The 23,864-nt window shown below is 49.3% G+C and overlaps 1 protein-coding gene across 1 annotated transcript in view; it reads right to left on the bottom strand.

The window, feature by feature from the left end:
- Window positions 1-9,958: 9,958 nt before the first annotated feature.
- Window positions 9,959-23,864, bottom strand: part of Tenm4 (teneurin transmembrane protein 4) — a 735,358-nt gene continuing 721,452 nt past the window's right edge. The window contains 3 exon segments of the mRNA XM_052714273.1: window positions 9,959-10,889; window positions 13,893-14,035; window positions 20,222-21,836. Of these exon segments, the coding sequence (XP_052570233.1) occupies window positions 10,131-10,889; window positions 13,893-14,035; window positions 20,222-21,836 (2,517 nt within the window). The 3' untranslated portion in view covers window positions 9,959-10,130.

Genomic DNA, 23,864 nt, shown 5'->3' on the forward strand with positions numbered 1-23,864 from the left:
GGCCCTCTGAAGAAATATCAGATTCAGGCTGGATGAAGTTCTGCAGTGTCACTTCCAGATGTCTCTCACAGATAAATGGCATGCAAAGTAAGGGGGGAATTACAAAATGGCTTCAGAAATAGAACAGGTATGAGGGAGATTAAATAACTGTCCTTACGGTATTCATGAGACAACTCAATGAAGTCAATGTGAACTGCCTAGCGCTGCCTGGCAAATGGTAGATGAAAGTTATTACTGCATCAAGCCAACTCTCAGAATCCCATCTCAGTCTCTTCATTTGTAAAGCATTGGCGACATCTCCTCAAAGCTGCTTAAGGACCTGAGGATTCCATCTTACCTGTGCAGAAAGGAAGGCAAGATACCACCAGTACCTAGTGTAATGCACATATCAACCACTAGATGGCAGATCAGGCCAGCCTATGTGGAACCCGGGATCCATGAGATGCTGGTCTTGTTTTGTAGTAAGAAGCTGCCTGATTTACCCACGGCAGCCAGCAAGCTTCTCTCTTGCTAGGTAGGCAGCATGGAGCTAAGGGTTAGAGTTGGTGGGGTCTTTAGGGAAACAAGTTCGTTTCTCTGCAGGGCAGAGAGGTAGTCCTCAGCTCCAGTTGGACCAGTGTTCAAGCATTTCCTAACTTAGCTGTGTCTGGATCTTTCATCTTGTCACCTGAGTCCCACTGCATCCCAACCCATCATGTATCACCTGTGTGCAAGTCCAGTCTGGTTCTGCTCTCTTCCTCCCCAGACTAGAGGCAAACTGTACCTATGTACCTACCCATACCTGACATCAGACGCCTTTCAGGGAAAGTTTACTAAGTGACTAAATAAACGCACCATGGTTATTCAGTTGGCTTTCACTAGCAGACTCTTGGTCAGGGTTTATACATTTCCGTTTTGTTTCTGAGCCCAAGAGGTAGCCTGGCTAACATAAATAGCATGCTAATTCCTGAAACTCAATTGCTTAGGCTCAAATCTTAGTTGTTCCATTTGCTAGCTGTATGTCCTTCCCAATATGCCTCAGTTTCTCCTCTTGAAGACCGGGGACACTAAGGGCACCTCTTTGAGTACCCTATGGCCAGGGTTAAATGAGCAGATGTACTAGAGAGCTTAGAAAATGCCCGGCACGTCGTAGGATCCCTGTCCGTGTTGACTGCCTTCTGAAACTTGCCTTGCCCTGAGGAAGACTGCAAAATGCATCCGAAGAAGATTTACCAAGGGCCTGGCATGCCTGCCTGACCCTGGCAGCAGCATCTAAGGAAAAGAAGTTCTTCCTCCTCCTCCTCATTGTCACATCACTGACGGTTTGAGGGTGCCCAGGGTAAGTCTCCAGCTCCATGAGTCAGGGACACTGCATTATCCACCTTCTTCCAGCCTCGGGCTCAGCAGTGGCTTCTTCAGGTGGCTACATGAGAGTGCTGGGAACAGCACATTTACCACAGAGGGATTAGCTCCACAGTGGCTCAAGGACCAGAAAGCACCAGGGCAAAAGAGGAAGGACCCCAAGGCTTATTTTCCTCTATTTCTTCACCAGAGCCTATTGTGCTTTTGAGGCAGCTTCTGAGAGCCATTGTTCAGACAGGAGTGGAGCCTACGACCTCGAGGAGCTCATCTTGTTTGTTTTTAAAACTATGTATGTATGTGTGCATGCATATATATATATATATATATACACACACACACACATACATATGTATATTTTCATTTGTTTGTGTGCACATGGGTGTGGAGTTCAAGGAACAATTTTCAGTAGCGTGTTCTCTCCTTCCACCATGTGGGTCCTGATGTCACCATGTGGGAACTTATGTCACCAGACTTGGCAGCAAGGACCTTTACCTGCTGAGGCAACTTAGAGGCTCTAGTCCTATATTTTGTTATGGGAAGCCATGTCCTGCCTGATCGCACATTAGTAAGGATTTCTCTTCTCTTCCTAGATCAGAGGCATACAGAAAGCTAAGAGAGAGAATCAGAGAAGCCATTTAGATGTAATATGTGTACACGGCTGGCTGTAGGTCACCAGGGATGCTGTATGAAGGTCACCTGAACTCCAGGAAGTGAAGGAACTGGACAGGAGACTGGTGTTGGCCAGCCTTTGTGCAAGGCAGGCTGAAGAGACGGCAAAGTGACCACTAGGTGGTGCTATCAGTGTGACGAAATCATGAGTGTAGCTATGAGAGTGTCAGCAGGAGAGCTGGCAAACGTCTCCGAGAGAAGACAATCTCAAGAGTCCTCATCTAAATACATTGCAGCCCTCTAGTGAGACTTGGGGTGGGAGTGGAGACTGACTTCGGAAACATGCAGGACTGTGCAAGGGGAGACACTAGGAGAGAAGGAGGCAAGTGAAGACTATGTGGCTGTCCGCCTTCTAGTCATCTCTTCTATTCAACTCTCAGCCCCTCTGCTGCCGTACTCTTGAGAGGCTGTCCTAGCATGCCTTGGTCCCTTTGCCCCACCACGTCTTCCACCTGAAATACCCCTTTTCATTTCTCTCTCTCTCTCTCTCTCTCTCTCTCTCTCTCTCTCTCTCTCTCCCCCCCCCCCCCTCTTCGAGACAGGGTTTCTCTGTGCAGTTTTGGTGCCTGTCCAGGAACTCGCTTTGTAGACCAGGCTGGCCTTGAACTCACAGAGATCCGCCTGGCTCCGCCTCCCAAGTGCTGGGATTAAAGGCGTGCGCCACCACCAAGCTCCTTTCTCTTTTGACTCAGTCAAGGTGTCACCTTCTTCTGGAATCCTATGATCTCGCCCCCAAAGGAACAACTGGCTTATAGCTTCTTTCTAACTCATTTTCCTCACACCTCCTCCTAGCACTTTGGTAGACTCGGGTGTTTATCATCAAGCCAGGGGTTTCTGGGTTTGCTTGATTCGAAGATCTTGGCTGACTTCAAGAAGCAGACAGCCACAACCCAACACATCCGAGGACTTTCCCACCCACACAGCATAGCCACTCCTTTGGAAATCCAGTGCCCACTTTGTATCAGGGGTCTTGAGAATGTCCTAGAATGCTGAGAGATTATCAACACTGGATAAGCAATATGGACACGACATGGCTTATATAACCCAGCATAAGATGAAAATAGAGGGTCCTCCCCCCTTAAAAAAAGAAAAAGAAGGAATTCAAGATGGTGACAGCAGGACACTGAACAGGGTCCTAAGCATGCAGCTCTGTAGGGTTGCACTGGCCACACCCATGTGGCCGGCTCCAAGTGTAGGAATGCAATACAATCTCAGGTGAGCCTGTATCTGCTGATGGGAACTTGAGACGTGGTTGTCCATCTCCCAGTTTCTTCAGTGCATGAAGCCCTTCACATGGGAAATTCCTTGGTTCCCCAACCTTAATACTAAGAGAGATAGTTTAGAATGTGGCATTAGGTAATCCTAGATTCATATTCTGATTCCATCATTAGACACAAATCATGAACCTACAGCTCCTCTGCAACACCATGTATTGCCTGTGGTTGTGGGTTCAATAAAGATGGATGCCTACTCTGTCTACTGAGACCTCACCATTAAGACATACTACTTGTCCCCAGAAATATCTGGTCAGGGAGACTGAGGCAGACATTGGGCCTAAGAGTTGAGTAACACTTGCTCAGTGGGGATCATCTCCTGTGTGCTTTTGGAACACAATAGGATCAGGTAAGGAATGACGGGGAGGAGTCCAGAGACCCAGGGGAGGTTGTACAGAATCACAGAGATGTGCACACCATTTCTCTAACAGATCTATGGTGCTTCTTGTGCCCGCTGCCAGGGTAAACTGGGAGTGAAACCAGATGGAGTCCTGCCACTGTTAACTCAATGCAGCCTGTCCTGCTGGCTTGGCTGCACTCATTACTAACCAATGGACATGTATCAGGACACAGGACTCTACCAGCCTCTCTGGATGAAATGAATGAAAGCTGTGTGTGTTCATTCTCCACAGCCAACACCGCCAAGTCTTCGTGAGCTGCCCTAGCAACTTCCTCTTAAGTGTAGAGAGAGACAGAAGTACGTGGCTCTCCAGGGCAGCTGTGACTGATAACTTCACACTGGAGGGACTAGACCCTTGAGACAGAGAGCCTGACCTAAGGCTGATGGGGAGCTGGATTCCTGTTTGGGGCACTGGGGACACTCAGATTAGATTCAATCTCAATCGACTAGGGGAAGCTTTCTCTCTCCCAGCGTGGCCCCGTCTTGAACAGCTCAGGTCAGGCTAAGGTGATGGCCTTCTGAGAGTGGGATTTGTCTCAGGGTGGTTTTGAGAATTTATTTCAGCTGGGTGTGAAGATTGTGCTTGAAAGACTGGCGGGTGTGAAGGTCTGGGTGCTTGACTGGGTGCTGACTGGGTGGTGCTGTCCGAGTTCTCAGGCAGCCTACTGTGGCACATGGGAAGGGAGGGTGGCACAGAGACCTAGTGCAGCTGCCCCACTGGGAGAAAGGGGAGATTTTCCTGACTCGGGGCATCTGAAGTGCCACACGTGTTAGGCAGTTTATTATGCACAAGGCGTCAAGGGTAGTGTAGACACTCACAGTTCTCCAAGGAGCAACACTGGGGACCTATTGGAAATGCGCATTCCAGGGCTACGCCCAGGCCTGCTTACTCAGTAATCCAGGGGAGGCAGGAGGTGCTATGCTTTTATAAACTGCAAGACAAAGTTTGAGAAGCACTGGGGTAGTGTAAAGAGTGCTAAGCTTTGGACAGCAGTTAAGGTAGGGGGGCTGGGTTGCCTGGACTGGGCTGGGGAGAGGGGGATTCTGGTGTTCTGAGCAGTGTACTGCTTTATGTACTTTCTTTTTTAAGTGATCCAAGAAGTAACCACCCATGAGGTGTGTGTCCCCACCTCTCATGTAATTAAGTGACCCACCAAAGGTCAGCTCATGGCACCAGAGTCCCCTCTGTGCCAATCTGACTCACAGTGGAAGGTCTTCACTGTGGCTGCTGCGTGCCGCTCTGCAGTGGAGTTGCCATCCGGCCTGGGTGGAAGAAAGGGGCCTCCAGCTTGAAGCTCCTTTCCCCAGAGCTTGGTGTGGGCCAACCCCAAGGCCAACGAGAGTGGCATGACATTCCTGGCCTGGAAGGACAGTGATTTGAAGTTTCCTAAAGTTTGCCATGCACACCCGGGAGCAGGGCTCCCTAAATAACTTCTTCAAAGCCACCCTTTCATCCCTGACTCCGAGGGCACACAGCTTAAGTGTGAGATTAAATGGGAGAAGGACCCGTAGAACTATGCTAGACTGAAAAGAACCCAGTGAGGTAAACACACTGCTAAAGCAGGTTTTTTCCTGTCTCCCTAAGTTGTACCAAGTGATTATAATCTTGTCTCAGTTGAACATGGACCTGTTCATCCCTGTGGCAGGTCCTGTGTCTGGTGGACAGGGTCCAGTGTTCCTGCCCTTTGGAGTCTGTCTCTGAAGCCAGTGAACATAGGAACCAGGACAGGACATGGCCCGGGGGTGGGGGGCAGTTTGGCACACTACCTGAGGTGAGAGCTGCTTCTATATTCACCCCGTCTTTTAGTAAAGTGAGGCCTCGGGTTTCTGTGGCCCTCTGGACATCTCTGTCCACGACACGTAGGACCTGCTAAGGACTCCGGGACTAAGATGGGGTCTTCCTCCAGCCCTCCTGATAACTGCCACTGTCTACCAATAAAGGCCACTGCACACCTTTAAACACAAAATAGTCTTTTATTTGTCAACGAAGGCTACACGGGATCACTTCTGATTTTCTTTTTATGCTTTTTTCCCCCTTTTTTTCTAGAAGGTATCTACATCTGCATTTATTTACAGCCTTGTTGGTATTTACACAGTCAAGAATACAGTGTTAGAAACACAAAAGTGTTGAGAAAAAAACTTCTCAGAATTAGTTCCAGACTTCAGGAAAACATTTCCACATGGTAAGGCCAGAGTCTCCAGTGTTGGTCATCCAGAGGCAGCTCAGAATTGTCCCTTGCCAGAGCTGCGGGTTCAGAGGTCCTCAGAACAATGGGCACGTTCAGAACAGTGGGGTTCTGGTGGTGAGTGGATCAGAGCTGCTGGGGACCCCCAGACATCTGTGGGTCTGCTTCTGCTGGGACAGCCGAGCCTGCCCATGGGCAGTCATCCCTGAAACATCTGCCCTTAGAATCAATCACATTTTTCTTAGGGACCAGGAAGTAGCCCAGTCTTATGCCTTTGGCATTCCCCAGAGGGTAAGAAACACAACACAGGGCCCCACCAAGGCCTCCCAAACATAACACAAGGTTCCCACCCCATGCCTTCCCGCTTTTGATCCTCCACAACACCTCAGAGCGCACCACTGTTCGGGGCAGTCAAGTACACAAGGCTGGTTTTGAGAATGAAAGGTTGGAGAGGATAAAGTTTCTCTCTGTCACCTGAGCAATGAGTCTTTACAATGAGTTTGCTGTTTTGGGAAGGCTAAATAAAAAGGCCTTGAACTACAGTTCTTTTTCCGCTTCCTTCCCCTCCCACAAAATATAGACAATGGTTTTGACCTAGCTGAGGATGGCATACCTCCCACGGAGGGCTTTTAGTCCTGATGAAGACCCCAGGAGGAAGGGGAGGCTGGGTCTTTCTGGGACCCCATGGGAGGCGAGTCCCCCCATCCCCAGGATCGGGAGCAACCTCTTGGGCTAAGAGGCTACTGTGAGGGGTGAAGAACATTCTCATCTTTGTGTGATGCGTGATCAAACCCCAAAGTCCAGCACCCTGCTGAAAGCCAGCAAGCTCCTCTTCCCGGGTACAAAACCCACTGTCACTCTTCTCACCGAGTGGCCACCAGAAACGCGAGGGCTGCCCATGGCAAAGCTGTTTTCTAAGATGTCACACTGAAAACCTACAAAGGCAGCAACTTAGAAGTCACAGCTGAGAGGCCCCTTGTTCTTCCTCCCTTGCTCTGTGTCTGTGAAGCCCTGCCCAGTTAACTCAGCTCTTCCGCTGCTCCATTATCTGCTCCCTGCCCCCATCCCATCCCTGTTATTTGCAGGCACTTGTCCAGCCTCAGTCTCCCATTAGCTTCCCAGCGTTTCTTTCAAAGCTTGCATCCCTCAGTTGAGTCAGTTAATTCTTCACCAGCGATTCTGAGCCAAGTGTCAGAGGCTAAGGTGTGGTTTACCGCGGAGTCGATATCACCGCTGTACCCTCTAGTGATGCTTATCTGGGAGATGGTTGTAAAGGGGTGGTGGGTCTCAGGGTATAGAAGACAAAATTGGAACTTGATAAGGTCTTGGTTAAGGTCATGAAGGAGGGGCTGAGGCTGAGGGACTGATTGGCAGTTATGGAGGGTGGAGGAGGCAGGAACTACTTGAAACGAACCTTAGCGGTTCAGAAGCTACCACCCTTCAGAATCGCAAACATCGACCAGTGAGGAAGACCTGGTAACTCTGTCAAGTGGATAGATGTAGTTAGTGCCCAAAAGACAGGTGCTGTCCAGGATGACATTTAATACTCAAAGCCTTCTACATAGGCAAAAGGAACTGTGGCTTATGCCTTCAAACCCACCTGGGAGGTGGAATCCAAACTTAAAGGGCCAAGGTCAGAGTACCCGTTCAGAGAAGACAGTATCAGTGTAAGGTAGAGCCACATGGTGCTGTCTAGCCTGCAGCTGAGGTCCTCTATAGCTCAGGGAAGCTTGCTTGTTTCCCCTGTAGAATCTAGGTACTCTCTCTGGGATATAGCCCAGGAAGAATATCGGGTCATTCCTTTAAAAAAAAAAAGAACACCCAATAATTCATTGTGTTTACTAATCCCTAAAAATCTATTCTTTGAGGGAGGAAGGTGGTGGAGGAGGAAGACACAGGCTGGACAGGTACAAGGAGATGGTTCCCTTGGGTCACATGTAGTCTCTGGGTTACAAGTAAATGTCCTCAGCACATCTCAGCCAACGTCAGGCAGCCAGCACCGGCTAGATCAAGGAGGCCAACTCACAGGACAACTCTGCCCCAAGGACCCTCATAGCAAAAGGACATTTTGAGAGGCATACGTCTTTTGGATACAAAAAGAATTATGTTTTTCAGGTCAAACTATTTTCTATCCCATCCAAGAACAATCGTGCCAGAAGCGAGTCCCCATTACCAGGTACAGTGGGCCTGAGGGGGCATCGAATCTGACCCAGCAGAGCTCTGATCCAGAGGCAATGAGCATCCAGTGGATGAAGCGGGTCGTGACACACTGTTGCAGCAGTGTGACATATTATTTTTGGAATCAGGAAGAGCACTTAGCGAAGACACATCCTCTAATCCCAGTGGGACAACATAAGGCGAGATGTCTCCTCCCCGAGAAGCGTTGGACACCTCCCTCTGCCAGGCAGAACCCAGACTCCACATCGCTCTGATTCTCATGCAGTAAGAGACCTTCTTGGTTTCATTAACTCATGTCGTATTCTGAAGACTCTGTAAGGCTATAAAGGTGCCATGAGCTTATCAGTCCAACAAGGTTTCCACGGGGAATAGCTTAGACTCAGAATTCATTTTCCACACTTAATGCAAATGTAACCCATAAAAGTCCTATTTTCTAAGAAGCCCGGCTCAAAAGGAAGCATTTGGCTTCCCCCCATCTCCCAGAGCCTCCTGTGAGTGCTAATGGCAATGGTATCTAGGCAGACAAACCACGAAAGGAATCCTCCAGTGAGCTCCCAGCTCTTGCTGTGACACTCTTCTGCTCTCAGACCTCCCCTGGCCCGCTGGCTGCTGCCTTCCTCTGGGCAGCCCCCCAGCACAGGCTGCACCTGTGCCTAGCCTCGTCCAGATGATGTGTGCATATGTGCAGAGGTCTTCACAGGAACAAAGGCTAGCCTGGTCTTCTGGATCCACGGGCACCAGCCTCTGGCACCACCATCCCTGATCCCAGTGGGGTTGAATGACCCTGATAGGCCATACCAAAAGAGCTCTTTCCTCTTATTTCAAAACAAAACCCCAAACAATCCTGGCTGGGGTTCTCCAGTGAAGAACTCCACAGAAGGGATTTCCTGAAAGTCCAGGCCCTGGGACTCCAGAGCCTCTGGGAATAGCCTGTAGAGGGAGGCAGAAGAAACGCCAGGAGCTGGTTACAAGGATCCCTGGCTCATGCCTTTGCTGACTCCTTTCTTTGGCTGGTTTGTTTCTCACACATCTTTCCGGGATCAAACACCATCAGGCATCTCTTGCCACACTCCAGATTCTCGGTGGTGGCAGCTGAGTACTGGAAGGGAGATAACCCAAAGCCATGGGGACAGGGCTTCCTCGTTCCCTGGACTTGGAGGGCTTGCTGTGCAGTGCTGGGTCTCACGTCTGACTTTGGGAGAGAGGAGGAGTTGAGCGAGGGACACCGTGGAAGGTCAGCCACTCACAGACATCCTGGTGCTTTTGCCCCTTGGAAAGGATGGGGCTCCAAGCCCAGGTTGTTACGTCACCAGACTGGGGGAAGGACCTAGGAGACACCACTCTCTCTACTTCATTATGGGGTTGAGGCTGGCACTGACAGCTACACTAGAGATTTGCAAAAGGGAGAGGGGGTTTCGTTTAGCATCAAAATATAAAGCTCGGGCAGGAGTTTGGGGTGGCTTGAAAAGGTGCTGAACAACATCACGGAATTTTCCAGAGCATGATGTAGGTCCTCAGGAGGCACAAAACACGGTGAAGAGAAACTCACCACTCTCTGTGGGAGCCTAACCAAAGCTCCCGAGGCCCCACAAGGCCCCGTTCCTCTCCGCACCCGTCACTCCCACCCAACCCCAGTCTAGGAAGAAAGGGTTACACATGGGACAAGTTAGACACTCATGTCTCACGTCACACTGGGGACCTAGGGATGGATGAGGACACACCCAAGGAGATGTGTACCCCAAAGAGAGGAGAAATGTACCCCAAACAACAGGGAAAATTCCTCAAGGAAAAAAGGGAACAAAAGACAATCAAGTTATCATTGTGGTCACACTACAGAAAAAAAAAAAAAAAAACTTCCATTCTTTGCAAAAAAAAAAAAAGTATGAAGGCCAAATTAGTGTTTTTCTTAAAAAAAAAAAAAAAGGATGTTGCACAAATTAACAATGCAACCAATATCTTTCTGTTTTGTTTTCTGCACTTGTTAAAAAAGTTTTTGTTTTTTGTTAAGTACAACACAGTCAGGTACACGGACACAGAAGAGTGGCTGTCTTTGGCAAGAAGTCCGGGCCTTGGCCCTCTCTGTCACCTTCGGCCCATCTCGCTCTGTCTCATGAAGTGGATGTTGTTGGCGCTGTCGGACAGTTCTGGGTACTGCTCAACGGAGGTCACAAAGAAGCCGTCGTAGCCTTGCACCCGCCCTGTGTTCAGCACCTGCTGCCTCTCCCCCTCTGTCCAGGCCCTCAGGCCTTCCTCCCCTTCCCGCAGTCTTTGCTGCTCCCGGGCCCAAGCCTGGCGTACAGCTCTCTGCCTGGCCAGCTCCAGCACCCGTGCCTTCTCCTCATCCACGGTTGTCCCATAGCGGGTGTTCAGGCACAGTGCCCTGTACTGCAGCTGGATGTCAGTGTAGCGTCTAGTCCTGCCACTGAGCATCGTGTTGATCTGGGACACAGTGACGTTGACCCCGTTCTCCAGGGTTCGCCGCCCCCCACTGAGGCCCAGGATGGCCAGGTCACCTTCAGAAGGTCCTGGTTTCACAAAGTAATGGGTATCCACCCCATCAATGGTGAAGTGAAGGTTCTCTAGATAGTGGGCATTGTTCAAGATGGCCGCAATCCTCCGCCCATCCTCACTGGCCACACTGATGATGTCTGTGGTCACTCGACCATCTTTCAAGGCAAACTTAACCCCCTTGCCAAAGATGGAACCACTGGAGGCAAACTTCTTTGTCTCTGGGGCCTGTTGGCAGCTGGTGATGGTGGAGCCATAAAGCTGGTCAAAGCGTTCCAAGGTAACAAAGGCCTTGAGTTGCTTCTGGACTTCACATTGTACCCCGAGGATAGACTGATGGGGGAGGGCCATGAAAAAGAGAGAGGGAGAGAGTAAGACAACGGGGAAAAACAAACCCCCAAAGCACTGAGAATCAGTGCAAATGGCGAAGCCAAACCTACAGGTATTTATTAGCTTGTAGCATCTGTTTTGATGGTGCTGACCATCAGAACACTCAGCCATCCTTCATCCATTCATCCCCACAACCTTCTATTCAGGGCCAGTTCAGAGAGCAGCTGCTCTGGCCAGGGCCTTTTCTGAGCAGTGGGGATACAGAATGAACTGGACATCACCTTTGCCCTCAAAGAACTCATTGTTTCATAGGCCCAGACAGACATGACAACAATATTACCACCAAATGTAATGACTGGTGGTCTAAAGGATGGAATAGCTAATAGATACAGTAGCATTTCTTGTTCTTCAAGCTCAAGAATTACCATTCAACACCCTTCTTGACCCATAGAAGATATTGTTATTATTTGCTGGTTACTTTTTTTTTTTGAGACAGAGTCTCACTATGTATCCCTGGCTGACCTGGAACTCACCATGTAGACCAGGCTGGCCTCAAAATCAGAGATCCACCTGTCTCTGCTTTCCAAGTGCTGGCATTAAAGGCGTGTGCCACCACATTCAGTTTCAAGTTCACTTCTAAGGAAACTAAGGCTGACACAGCTCCTCACGGGCCTACTCCACGTTAGTATTCAAACCCAGGTCTGTCTGACTCTGGAGGCCAGTGTCAAGGGCAGCTGCAGCAGTGAGAAGCAAACAGAGCTCGGGAGATGCTCAACCTAACGGTGGGGAAGAGAGGGAGCAGGTAGGGTTCCAAGGAGAGGGCCAAGCCCGAGTTAGGACTTCAAGGATGTGGAGGGTGATGTTAGCGGAGGGATGGAGAGAAATGCATGGTATTAGGAAAGCCAAGCATTGTCTCAGGCCCTCACTTTGTTCTATTGCTCCGCACCCCCATTATCCAAACTTGCCACGAACAGTCTCTGGCCCACAGTGCCTCCTTGGACCTCCTCAAGTATCCCTGCACTTGGCTGCTGTGGGGTCAGGTTGGATCCCATCGGCTTGGTGTACCATCTTTCTGGCCCTCTCCCACTCTCCAGGAGCTCGGAGAAGCTGTGCTCAGGGCTTTAGGGCTTTATCAGCAACTCAGGGCACAGGCTTTAGCAACAGACCCATCAGCCTCCCATTGAAATTAAGTCCTCTTTATAATTAATAGAACCCTGTCTGTGAACAATTATTTCCTAGAGTTTCACAAAAGCCGGAGTGCTCAACAACAAAGATCTCCAATGCTTGCCAAGGGCAGAAATCAATAATTCATTGACAGGCAAGGTTGGCAAACAGGCAGTCAGAGGCAGGGACACTGGGGAGCACAGAAGAAACCTGGCGGGGGAAGAAGCACTGTGTGGCTGGAATCAGCCTGGGGGACAGCCGATACTGGGACATCTGGACTCAGGGGCTGGGGTAGTAAGGTCCGGTACAGGCTAGGGCAGAAGGAGGAGGGGCTCTGTGGCCGGGCAGACTCAGCTTCATGTCCTCTTCTGTCATTTCCCAGCTGAACATCCTTGGGTAAGTTTCTCTGAGCCCAGCCCCCTTATTTATGAACTGGGCTGTTTACATGGTTCAGTTGTGTCCCAGAAGCCCCTACAATGTGCTAGCCTGTGTGTTGGGCACTAACTAACTGAGATGCATAACTTAAGCTGTTGGGATGCAGCATCTAGTGAAGGAATAAGAAAGAAAATAAAAGTTGAACAGAGCAAACCACTTGAGCAGACTCGTCCACAAGTCTGGGAGGTGATAGCAAAGATGAGCCTAAAGGAATTAATCTAGAATAAGAAACAGGGACGTGGTGCTGGTGAGCTGGCCCGGTTAGTAAAGGGTTAACCCCACATGCATGAGGACCCCCGGTTCAGATCCCCGGCATGCAGGTAAAGAGCTGAGCATGGAGGCACACGTCCATAATCCTGGCAGATACAGGAAGATCCCTGGCTCTTTTGGCCAGCTCGTCTGAATCTGTGAGCTTCTGGCTCAGAGAGAGACACACACAAACATAATCTCTCTCTCCAAAAGATGATTGTATGCGCGCGTGCGCGCGCGCGAACACACACACACACACACACACACACACACACACACACACACACACACACAACCATGTATACACGTATACCAAGGTGGAGGAAGGGGAATGGGAGGAGGGGGAGACCAGGAAATTTTGCAAGCACAGGATCATGCCATGCGGCACAGCTGCTTCTCCCAGAGTTTTCTATCCCTGGGCTGGCACCCCATGGAAGACTTGGTTTCTGCTGATCTACTCTTGCATCCCAGGGGTTGCAGTACAGAGCTGGACATGGAATCTGTTCCTGGTATAGTATTCATGAATGGAGGCTGAGCTTGGGATTAGCAGTGCATGAAGTGAGCAGCAGGTGGGATGAGACTATTGCAAACGATCTTTCCAGCCATATAATTCCAAGTCTTTGAAATCTGGTCATACAAGGAAGATTTTTTTTCTTTCCTATAGCCCTTCTAGTCATGTTCGGCTAGATGACAGAAAGTGGACAGATCTGGGTTTGAATCATTTCATGTATTAAACCTGTACATTGAGAAGAATACCAGCATGGTATATTTGTGAGCTAACTTAAGTACAGTGTCCCTCAATGCAGGTACATCAGGTGCTCAAAGAATATCACATCTGTATTCAGAACACGCCTCTCTTAGTGCTTTTGCCCGAATAGTGACAAAGGCCTATTTTTTTTTTTTTTTGTGGAACTCTAAACTTGGTGGACCACACAAAACTCCTTCATGCAGCCTGTGAGTGTCCATATGCTGCTACAGCTGGGCCCCTGGGGCCTGCTTGGCTATAGAGTTGCTGTTTTCTGAAAGCTGTCTGGCAGGAACCATGAAGGTGCTGCCTCAGTTTCCATCGCTGGCTTGAACATTCCTGCAGAGTTGGTGGGACCCCTCCTTTAACGTCAGAATGGCCTGAGGTGTGGCTGTCATGTGGGGAGGGGTTACCTTGCTGTTGTCCCATTCCTGAGTTTTCATCTGTGTGTGCACAAGCTCGTAGGATGGTTCCATGGCATCTGTGTCTGGTTTGGGATAGCCAGGTATCACGTTGTGTAACTGGAATCCAAAGGTGAGTAGCCAGCTGTTGACATCTGGGTGGAGAGAAGCAGAAATATGCCTAGGGAGTAAGTGGACTTTGCCCAGGGGCCACAAGTGGGAAGTGACTGGTGACAGGGCTGACATTTACATACACTGGGAAATAATGTCCTGGTCTTAAAGCCAAATGTGCTCCTGGGCCCCCAGCAATCCCTCTCCCAGGCATATGCTCAGAACTGTCTTCCAATGGGTAGAACCAAGAGAGGAAACCCAGGCAGAACCCAGGCTTCCAGATATCTCTTTCTTCTCTCTTCCTTACCCACTTACCCTGAGGTAGCTGCTGATGGATGAAGCTCTCCCAGGCCCATCCTCACCCCAAACATCAATAGGAAACACTTGCAAAGGTCAGAAAGGATTTTAATGGCTGCCTTGCAAAGAGAAAAATTCACTCAAGAAACAAACTGTGTTTGTAGTCATTAGAACCTCGGGGCCAACGCGCCTCTGGGCAGGCGCTGGCTAGTACGAAGATCAAAGGACTCTCCTCTTGCTACTGTCTTTCATTTCTGACAGTACAAGGAAGTCACCCGACCTCCCAGTGCTTTAGCCTGCTAGTCTCTAAGCTTACTAATCACATTCCTTGAGTTGCAAGTTAAAGACAAGGTATTTTGGTGAGCATTCGGCTCATGGAGTCAGAAATCTATGGTCCTGGGTTGGGGTGTAGTTGAGTTGGTAGAGCACTTGCCTAGCATGCATGGAGTCCTGGGTGCAGTCTCAATCACTACAAAATGTGATGCCTGTCATTCCTGCACAGAGGAGAGGGAGGCAGGAGGAACAGAAGTTGAAGGCCATCCTTGGCTACATAGTGAGTTTGTGGCTAGCCTGGGCTACATGAAATCAATCTCAAAACAAAGCCAAGCCAAGCCAAGGATGACAACAATAAAAATCCATCCAAATAATCAACCAAAAAAAACCCCCCAAAAGCCGTGACCTTAGATGGGGGTCGAGGTGGGCTATCAGTCACTTGGCCCATGTGGCAGAGAAGGCCTACTGTGCTGGTAGATGCCGTGTCCTCACAGGACCCCAAAGGGAGATGAGACCTGGGCCCATCTGTCTTCTAAATATGATAAAAATCAGACATGGATTAGGCATGGCATTGAAGGCAAACAGTGAGAAAACCATTGTCTGTCTGGCATCCTTGGAAATGGAGGTTGGTACTGTAGGCAAAGATGGCTGCACATGGTGAGGTGCCCTAGAGGGGGCAGTGTGGAAGTAAGCAGAGTGGTTCTTAAAGGCTGAGGAAGAACCAGAAAGGACAGAGCCTGGGGTGGCAGGAGAGAGGTGATCCGAGCCTTGCTGGAGGTAGTCTGTGCGGCAAGGCGGCTCAACCTTCTTTGGGAAGGGGCGGCTGAAGATGCTAAAGCACTCGTCAGACAGACTCAGAATCCAGTCTCAGTGGCAGGGGGGTGGGGTGGGGTGGGAGAGGTGTGCAAGGTTTCAGGCCAGCCTCAGAGCCAGGTGCCATTTGTCTTCTTTGCAATGGAAGCACATCTCTGTTGGAAGGTCCTGTGGATGACCCAGGCCTAGGAGGAAGTGATCACCGCACTCCCCGTGGGGGTCAACAGTGTGTTCTTGACACTGTTGTGACCCATGTGTCTCTCCCATCTAAGCCTCTCACATTTGTCTGCCTCTTCGGTTGTTGCTGTTTTCAGTTGTCCCAGGCCCCTCCACCGGGGACCCAGGTTTGTTCTCACTTCAGCCTTGCTATGCAGGTCACAGAAGGGAAAGAGCATGGCAGCTGGGGCCACACCAACCCACCTGCTGCCTCCTCAGTGTCTAAACGTGAACTTGGAGAGCTTGCTTAATCCTCAGAGATTTAGTTCCCTCGCTTGCATACTGGCAACAGGAATGGTCGTAACTACTCTTGGAGGAGAGTAAGGATATCACTTGGAGGTAGTTACTGTAGAGCAGCTGTTCCAAGCTTGGGCCTAAAACACTGGGTTGAATTCACAGTATCCAGATCAGGTACTGGTTTTCTGTCTTTGTCTATCCCAAGACCCCCATTTTCTTATTTGTAACAGGGGGGCTTGGATGACTTCTCCATGGCCCTTTCCTCACTGAGTTTCCAGAAGTCTCTCATTCTATGATTCTCGGCAGATGGGTCTTTGGGAATTAAAACAAGCAGAACACGGGGAGAGAATACCTCACAAAACCCTTTTTCTTCAGGCTGAGAAGGTGCATCGGGATTTGTGGTTGCTTCTATCTGGAATAGTGCACATTCCCAGGAAAGCAGGGGCCATGGGGGAGGGCTGGGCTTTAATTATGAGTGATGGAAGATGGGAAGCTTGCTATCACGTCTTTCAGGAAAATGTCAGAGATCTATTTGTTCACTCGCTTTCCTACCGGGCTTTTCTGAAGCGCTGGGAATTGTACTCTTCTAACCTCAGGGGCAGGCTCTCCTTCCTGTTGAAAAGCTCGGCTTTACCTGTCAGTCCCAGAAGTCACTGCTCTGCCGGGAGGGAGGGATAAAATGCAAACGATTTGAATCTCTTTCACATGTGCATAGCTTTGTTCTTCACAGAATGTATTTGAATTAAAAAAAAACACTAAGCATTTGAAGTCTGACACCGCAGTGTTCTAAGGCTTGCCTCCCCATGCCTTTGTGGGAGGGTTACTTTACCTGTCCTGAACTTCACTGTCTGCCTCTGTGTTCCCCATCCCACGTCTCGGTAAAGACTCAGCATGATGATGTGTGAGACATACCTGTGGCGGACATGTTAGGGTTGCCTCCCTCCCAGTGATCCAATTCTACCTTCTTTCTCTAGGGGTGGGGCCGGAGCACTGAAGCAGCAGTGGACCATGGATCCAGAATAAGCCAATCAGTGTATTCTGTCCTCCACAACCCCAGTAACTGCTCCGTTGTCACATGACCCAGGCCTACCTTACCAGAGCATACCTCAGGACCTTTGAAAGTATGTTTGGGAAAAATAAGCTTTCTTTGTTGTTGTGATGTGAATGAGGACGCACTTAGGCCGCAGAGAAGATAAAAGATGAGGTGTAGTGAAAATCAGTAGAATCTGAGTTTCCTATTAGCCACTGCAAATCATGTCTGATGGTCTGAAAGTCTGAGTGTTTAGACAACATTTATCTCTCTTTTTCATATGCCACAGGACCCACTATGTAGGTAAAATCAATTTTGGGGTCATGACCAGTATTTTCCTTGAAGTGGAACAGGCTAGACTAGAAAATATATAGACACCGAACTTAAGGACTGCATTGCAAACCTTTGGTTTTAGTGTTTCATTGTGATACCCCCCCAAAAAATCTTTTTTTTAAATTCTTTTTTAAGATACATTCTCATGTATTCAGGCCGTGTAGTCAAGGATGATTTTGAACTTCTGATCCTCCAGTCTCCACCTCTGGAGTACTGGGGTTACAGGTGTACAATTAGGTGCAACACCACACCAAATTTACTCAGTGCCAGGGATGGAGTCAAGGGCTTTCAAAATTCCTTTCTTAAGGTGGGCTCAAAGACACCTGTGAAAAGTGGCATGAGTTCCCTGAAGGCAGGCACGAAGCCTTCTTCTCTGCTGGGTCCTCAGCGTGAGCCTGGCACGGAGAAGGTATAACTAATATGATGTTTGTTGCCTTTAACTGTCTGGGAAATGAAACACACACTGAAAATGCAAGGAGTCCCTTGGACAGTGGACAGCCGTGCTAAAAAGCAGGCTCCAGAGACCAGTGTGATCATCATGGGAAACGCTCTGAAACCGAGAGCCCTGATCTGTGTGATGCTCCACAGACCCGTGGTCCTTCGGAGGCTCACGGGCCTCATCTGTAGAGTGCAGAGAATTGTCGTGATCTCACAGGGTTGCTGCCAGGCTTAAAGGAGACGGCGTCTCCAAGTGCTTGGTAAAGGGTGTTCAACCATCCAGTGCTATTCTGGGAGGAGACTATATGCATATGGTAGTGTACAAAGGAAGAGGGGAGGACGATGATACTTTGGCAAGCTTTAACCATTTTTTTAATGGAAAATTACATTTCCTATTACAGTATTTTTTTTTCCCTCCAGCTATAGTAACATGCCAAGATGTCTCACAGGAAACTCACTAGAGGGTGAGGCAGGGGGCGTGCTTTGTGCAGACAGATGTAATGGAAATGTCACCCTAATCTGTCAAGTCTCTCCAGCAGCCAAGTTGAGCATGGGAACACTGTCAAAATATATGTATTTATCCCCAGCCCCCGAGTATGTTTTCGTGACACCTGCGTACCACCGAGTCCTCCCTTGGATCTGTGTGTTTGGGACTCTTCCTCTTAATTGAACAACCTAGAATGTTTCCTGGAAAAGGGAACCCTCCTGCTGCTGCCAGCAGAAACAGGATCCAGGGGAGGCCATCAAGTTTTAGGGTGAGTGAGCTAGACACAATGCCCTCTCTCCATTTCTGTGTATTGACCCCGGTCTCCTGACTGTCTTTCTTGCTGCTACTTGATGAAATCTGTTTCAGAAGCCGGCCTCCGGGATGAGCTATTCTTTGAAGGCTTCCCAGCACTCTGTGGGGAGAGCCAGTTCCTAGTCTTCTGGGTTTTCATGGCCATCTGTGCAAACCTTCCCCTCACACTGGACCACAGCGTGCATTTCCTCTCATAGTGGGGATTCCTCGAGGGAGGGAATCATCTTTCTATTCTCAGAGCCTGAGCCTGGGGAGGGCGTGGAATGAAGGAAACAGACACAAAAGAGGGGCCTAGCGGATTCAATCACAAGATCACCAGCCTTTCTCAGTACAAATTCTCCTCACAAGGAGCTGGCTGGCTTCATCCAGATCCCGTAGAGATCCCTATGTGACTTGCTGGGTGATTGTAGCAGCCTGAGATGTCTCCATCTGAAGGACCTACAGGACACTTCATTTGCTAGCTGGTTTCAGAGAAATGAAAGCTAGTGTTCCCCTTTAAAGCAGAGGGTGAGGGAAAGGGGACCAGCATTTGCTATGTGAGGCATCAAATGCGGGTCTCACATCACCCTTGCCACTAAGCTTCTATTTGTTCCATGAATTATTTGTTTCTTTTTAATCTTCCTTTCTTGCCTGCTTAGGATGCATATACATATGTACACACACACACACACACACACACACACACACACACACACACACACACACACACACACACATTTTGAGACGTAGTGTTGTGTATCCCAGGCTAGCCTCAAACTCACTGTGTAGTCAAGGATGACATGGAACTCTTGATCCTCTACTCTCCACCTCCTGAGTGCCGGGATCCAATCTAGTGTTTTGTGCCTGCTAGGAAGCACTCTGCCAAATGAACTATATCCTCAGCTCTGGATGGTTTCTTAATCTTCTACTTTATCTCCACAATTACTGACTTATTTTTTTTTATTTTTGTTTTTTTTTTGAGACAGGATATCTCTGTAGCTTTGGAGCCTGTCCTGGAACTTGCTCTGTAGACCAGACTGGCCTCGAACTCACAGAGATATGTCTGTCTCTGCCTCCCGAATGCTGGTATTAAAGGTGTGTACTACCACTCCCCAGCTGACTGCTAACTTATATTGATGTCTTTTTGTGCCTGATTTAGTTTTTTTCCCTTTGCAACTGGGTCTCCTACAGCTCAGACTGGCCTAGAACTCCTGATCCTCCTGCCTCTACCAGACCCCCAGATTATCTGCTTTAGTTTTAGGTTTCTAATGGTTGCTCTAGGGTAGCATATGAACATTTATTCAACCAGAATAAGGATAGGTATTCTAACTGTCTGATTTATTTTGAGACAGGGTCAGGGTCTTACTATAGCCTGGCTGGCCTGGAACTCATTGTGTAGACTAGGCTAGCCTTGACCTCACAGAGACTTCTGCCTGTCTCTGCCTCCCGAGTGCTGGGATTAAAGGTATGCGTTACCACTGCCTGGCTGAGACACTAGGATTTTATGGTGAAGTAATTTAGGAGAGTTATAGATAAGTATACTAAAGAGCTCTTTTTACTACAGAACCTCTCAGAGCCTTCACAAACTGAAATATTATAAAACTAATATATTATGAAAAATTAAGAATGTGGTCCTGTCAACTATGTTTGATGATGGATCCATTATTTCCCGAGTAGTCTCCAAACCAGTTTTTCTTTAAATAGACTTTGGAAAACAATGCTATTAGGGATAGTCCGTGTCTCCTGCCACCCCCTACCAGCTTTCTCAAGGAGGAATGGGGTAGGTCCTGACCTAGGGTGTACCTCAGTCCTCACCTGTCATGAAGCACTTGATGTCCTGAGAGTTGCTGATGGGGTTGTTGTTCTTAAACATGTAGAGATGAAAAGGCACGATGCTGCTACTACTCAGGCGTTTCCAGAGTTCATGGTCTGGGCTCGTCCAGCGTCCGGCCAGCACATCATAATCCCGTCGGCCCATGTGCACAAGCTTGGTGAGCGGATCATAGAGGCCACCGTGGTAGCCGATGATGATCTGGAAGTTGGGGTTTGTGTCCATGTAGATCTCCCCATAGGCTGTATACAGGATCTGCTTAATCATCAGGCCAGTTCCACTGAAGACAGCAAGTGGGGTCCCAATGTTGTCACAAGCTATGTAAAACTCATCGCCACTGCTCAGCTCCATGGCAAAGAGGTGTCCCTGCAGGTCATAGTAGAGGGACGTGATCTCAGAGCTGGAGTGGTTGTAGAGGTGGGTGACCTTGGTGGGGTTGGTCAGGTCTGCATAGAAGAACTGTAGGTGGTGACTGTGGCTGCTCTTGCTGGATACTCGCCGCCCCAGGCCGTCATAGCGGTACCTGACGCTCCAGCCGCTAGCCCGGTTGTAGGCTTTGATGAGCAGGCCAGCTGAATTGTACTCGAAGACATCCCCACCCCGCTGCCTCAGGAAGCCATCCTCGTCCATCTTGTACTGCACATCACCCAGCCTAGTGATGCGGTCACGGAGGTCGTACCGTAGTGGTGTGAGCCGTGCACTGTTCCCAGGGCTCAGCAGGTGTAGGTTCCCGTTGAGGTCATAGCTGTAGCGCCAGAGCGGCTTGTCATTGATGGAGACTGTCTGCAGCTGGCCATCAGCATCGTACTCATAGGAGTAGCGGGTGGTGTTGGCATAGGGTCCCACCTTCAGCTCCTTCTTCACTACCCGTCCCATGTTATCATACTGAACAGTCATCCAGTACATGAGTGACCGGAAAATCTCATACTGTACTTCCTTCATCCTGCCATAAGCATCAAAATGTTTGGTATGGGTCATGACGGCTGTGGTGATGATCTGGTTGATGTCATAGTAGATGACACCAAACTTCCCAAACTGTTCTGTCTTCCCTGACACATCATCGTAGCGGTAGAGATCGATGGGCAGTGGGGTCTCGTTGATCACAGCCTGCATGCTGGTAACACGGAAGCTGTTGTCATAGTTGTAGTCAAAACGGGCATTGACCATGCCTTCCTCTGTGAAGCGGAAGATCTGACGGTCGATCAGGGGCCCAATCTGACGGTAGCGGATAGTGCAGGTAAAGCCCTCGTTCTGTAGGTTGACGGTCTTCAGCATGCCTGCTGTCTCATCATAGGTGAAGCTCACCTTGGTGGTGTCATACAGAGTCTCGGCCAGCTTTGACAACTTGCCATACTTGTAAATCACCCTGCGGCCAGTGCCCAAGTAGAAGGTGTGCAACAGGTGCCCATCCTCAGTGAAGTCCTGTATGACGGAGGCATTGCCTTCCGGGGGTTGGTAGATGTTTCTGTAGTAGCCCACTGAGCGAATGGTCTCCAGTGTCTGCCTGGCTACATTGGGCATGGTCACGGAAGAGAGGCGGTCATTCTTGTCAAACTCGAAGATGTACTGCCTCTGGCTGTGGAGGTGAAGCACCATGGACTGGAGGGAGAAGAAAACCATAGATGAAGGAGGTGAGAGAAGGAATGACAACCCACGTACCCACTTGTCCTGGAACTTGCTCTGCAGACCAGGCTGGCCTCAAACTCAGAGATCTGCCTGCCTCTGCCTCCCGAGTGCTGCGTCACCAGCTCCCAGCTGGTAGATTTGGCGGCTAGATGTAGGCTTGTTATCTGGTGACTTTCCTAAGGCAGAATATTCACTTTATGCCCCACTTCTGAATTCAGAAGTGGATGGAAGGCTGAGGAAAGTGGTGGCTTTGTATTGTGCCAAGCAGAGCGTTCCAGCCTGTGCACCAGGGGTTGTTAGGGAGGTGTGTGGCTGCGCTTTCTCTCAGCCTTTGGCCTTGCAGGGTCCACTCAGGCCGTTTGTGTTCCTCTTGTGAGCAAGCAGTCTGAGTGTCTGCTCTTTTGCGCGGTATGGATCAGATCATTTCTGCATGTGATGGGGTGCGAGACTGGGATGCTCTGGCCTAAAGTATTTGTAACAACTTCCCTCCTGCCTTCTCTGACCCAGACTTCTGACCTCAGTCTCTCTATTCAAGCAAGAAGGAACACAGCCTGATGGTCTTAAATCCTGGCAGCCTTTGCCTGCTAAACAGCTTCTGTGGCTTCCCTGTGCCTGTAGCATAAAGATCATGTTTGAGAAGGGCACTTTAGACTTTCCCCACCTTTTATGTAGTAGCGAGCTGTGGGCCCACCCTGGGGTAGGCAGGCTGGAATGGGAAGGGAGAACCTGTTCTACCATTGCATTCATTGTGCGACACTGGCATGTTCTGTCTTCCCAGGCATGGCTTTGCAGTGAATGGGATGACTTCCACAGTCTGTCCTGTAGCCCTACAACAGAACCTTGCTCTCAGGTATGCTCTAGCACAGGTAGAGACATTTACCATAGGACAAGCAGAGCCTGGGGCCCTGAACAGGTGCCCAGGGCAAGAAACAAAGTGAGGACTATGGATCCAGAAGTGGGGCATAAAGCAAATATTCTGTTTTAGGAAAGTCACCAGATAACAAGCCTACATCTAGCTACCAAATCTACCAGGTGGCACACGCCTTTAATCTCAGCACTTGGAAGGCAGAGGCAGGCAGATCTCTGAGTTTGAGGCCAGCCAGCCTCGTCTACAGAGCAAGTTCCTGACAGCCAGGGATACATAGAGAAACCCTGTCTTGAAAGAAAAACAACAAAAAAGCAACCTCCCCCTGCCCCTCAAACAAAACAAAACAAAAACCTACCATTCTCCTTCCCCCATATGAGACCAACTTCTGAATTTAAATAATTTTAAAAATTATCCAAAAATGTTTAGGATTTAGGTCATTTTTTTTACCTTTTCCTACTCTCTTTTCTGCTTTTTTTTAATTTTTTTATTTTATTTTATAATATAATTTAATTCTACATATCAACCACGGATTCCCTTGTTCTCCCCCCTCCCGCCACCCTCCCCTTTCCCCCAACCCACCCCCCATTCCCATCTCCTCCAGGGCAAAGACTCCCCCGAGGATTGAGATCAACCTGGTAGACTCAGTCCAGGCAGGTCCAGTCCCCTCCTCCCAAGCTGAGCCAAGTGTCCCTGTATAAGCCCCAGGTTTCAAACAGCCAACTCATGCACTGAGCACAGGACCCGGTCCCACTGCCTGGATGCCTCCCAAACAGATCAAGCCAATCAACTGTCTCACCCATTCAGAGGGCCTGATCCAGTTGGGGGCCCCTCAGCCATTGGTTCATAGTTCCTGTGTTTCCATTCATTTGGCTATTTGTACCTGTGCTTTATCCAACCTTGGTCTCAACAATTCTTGCTCATATAAACCCTCCTCTTTCTTGCTAATTGGACTCCTGGAGCTCCACCTGGGGCCTGGCTGTGGATCTCTGCATCCAGTTTCCTCAGTCATTGGATGGGGTTTCTAGCACGACAATTAGGGTGTTTGGCCATCCTATCACCAGAGTAGGTCAGTTCGGGCTGTCTCTCGACCATTGCCAGCAGTCTATTGTGGGGGCATCTTTGTGGATTTCTGT

The sequence above is a fragment of the Peromyscus californicus genome, unplaced genomic scaffold (genome assembly GCF_007827085.1).
Source record: "Peromyscus californicus insignis strain IS unplaced genomic scaffold, ASM782708v3 Scaffold_4__1_contigs__length_199733344, whole genome shotgun sequence".
NCBI classification, from domain to species: Eukaryota; Metazoa; Chordata; class Mammalia; order Rodentia; family Cricetidae; genus Peromyscus; species Peromyscus californicus.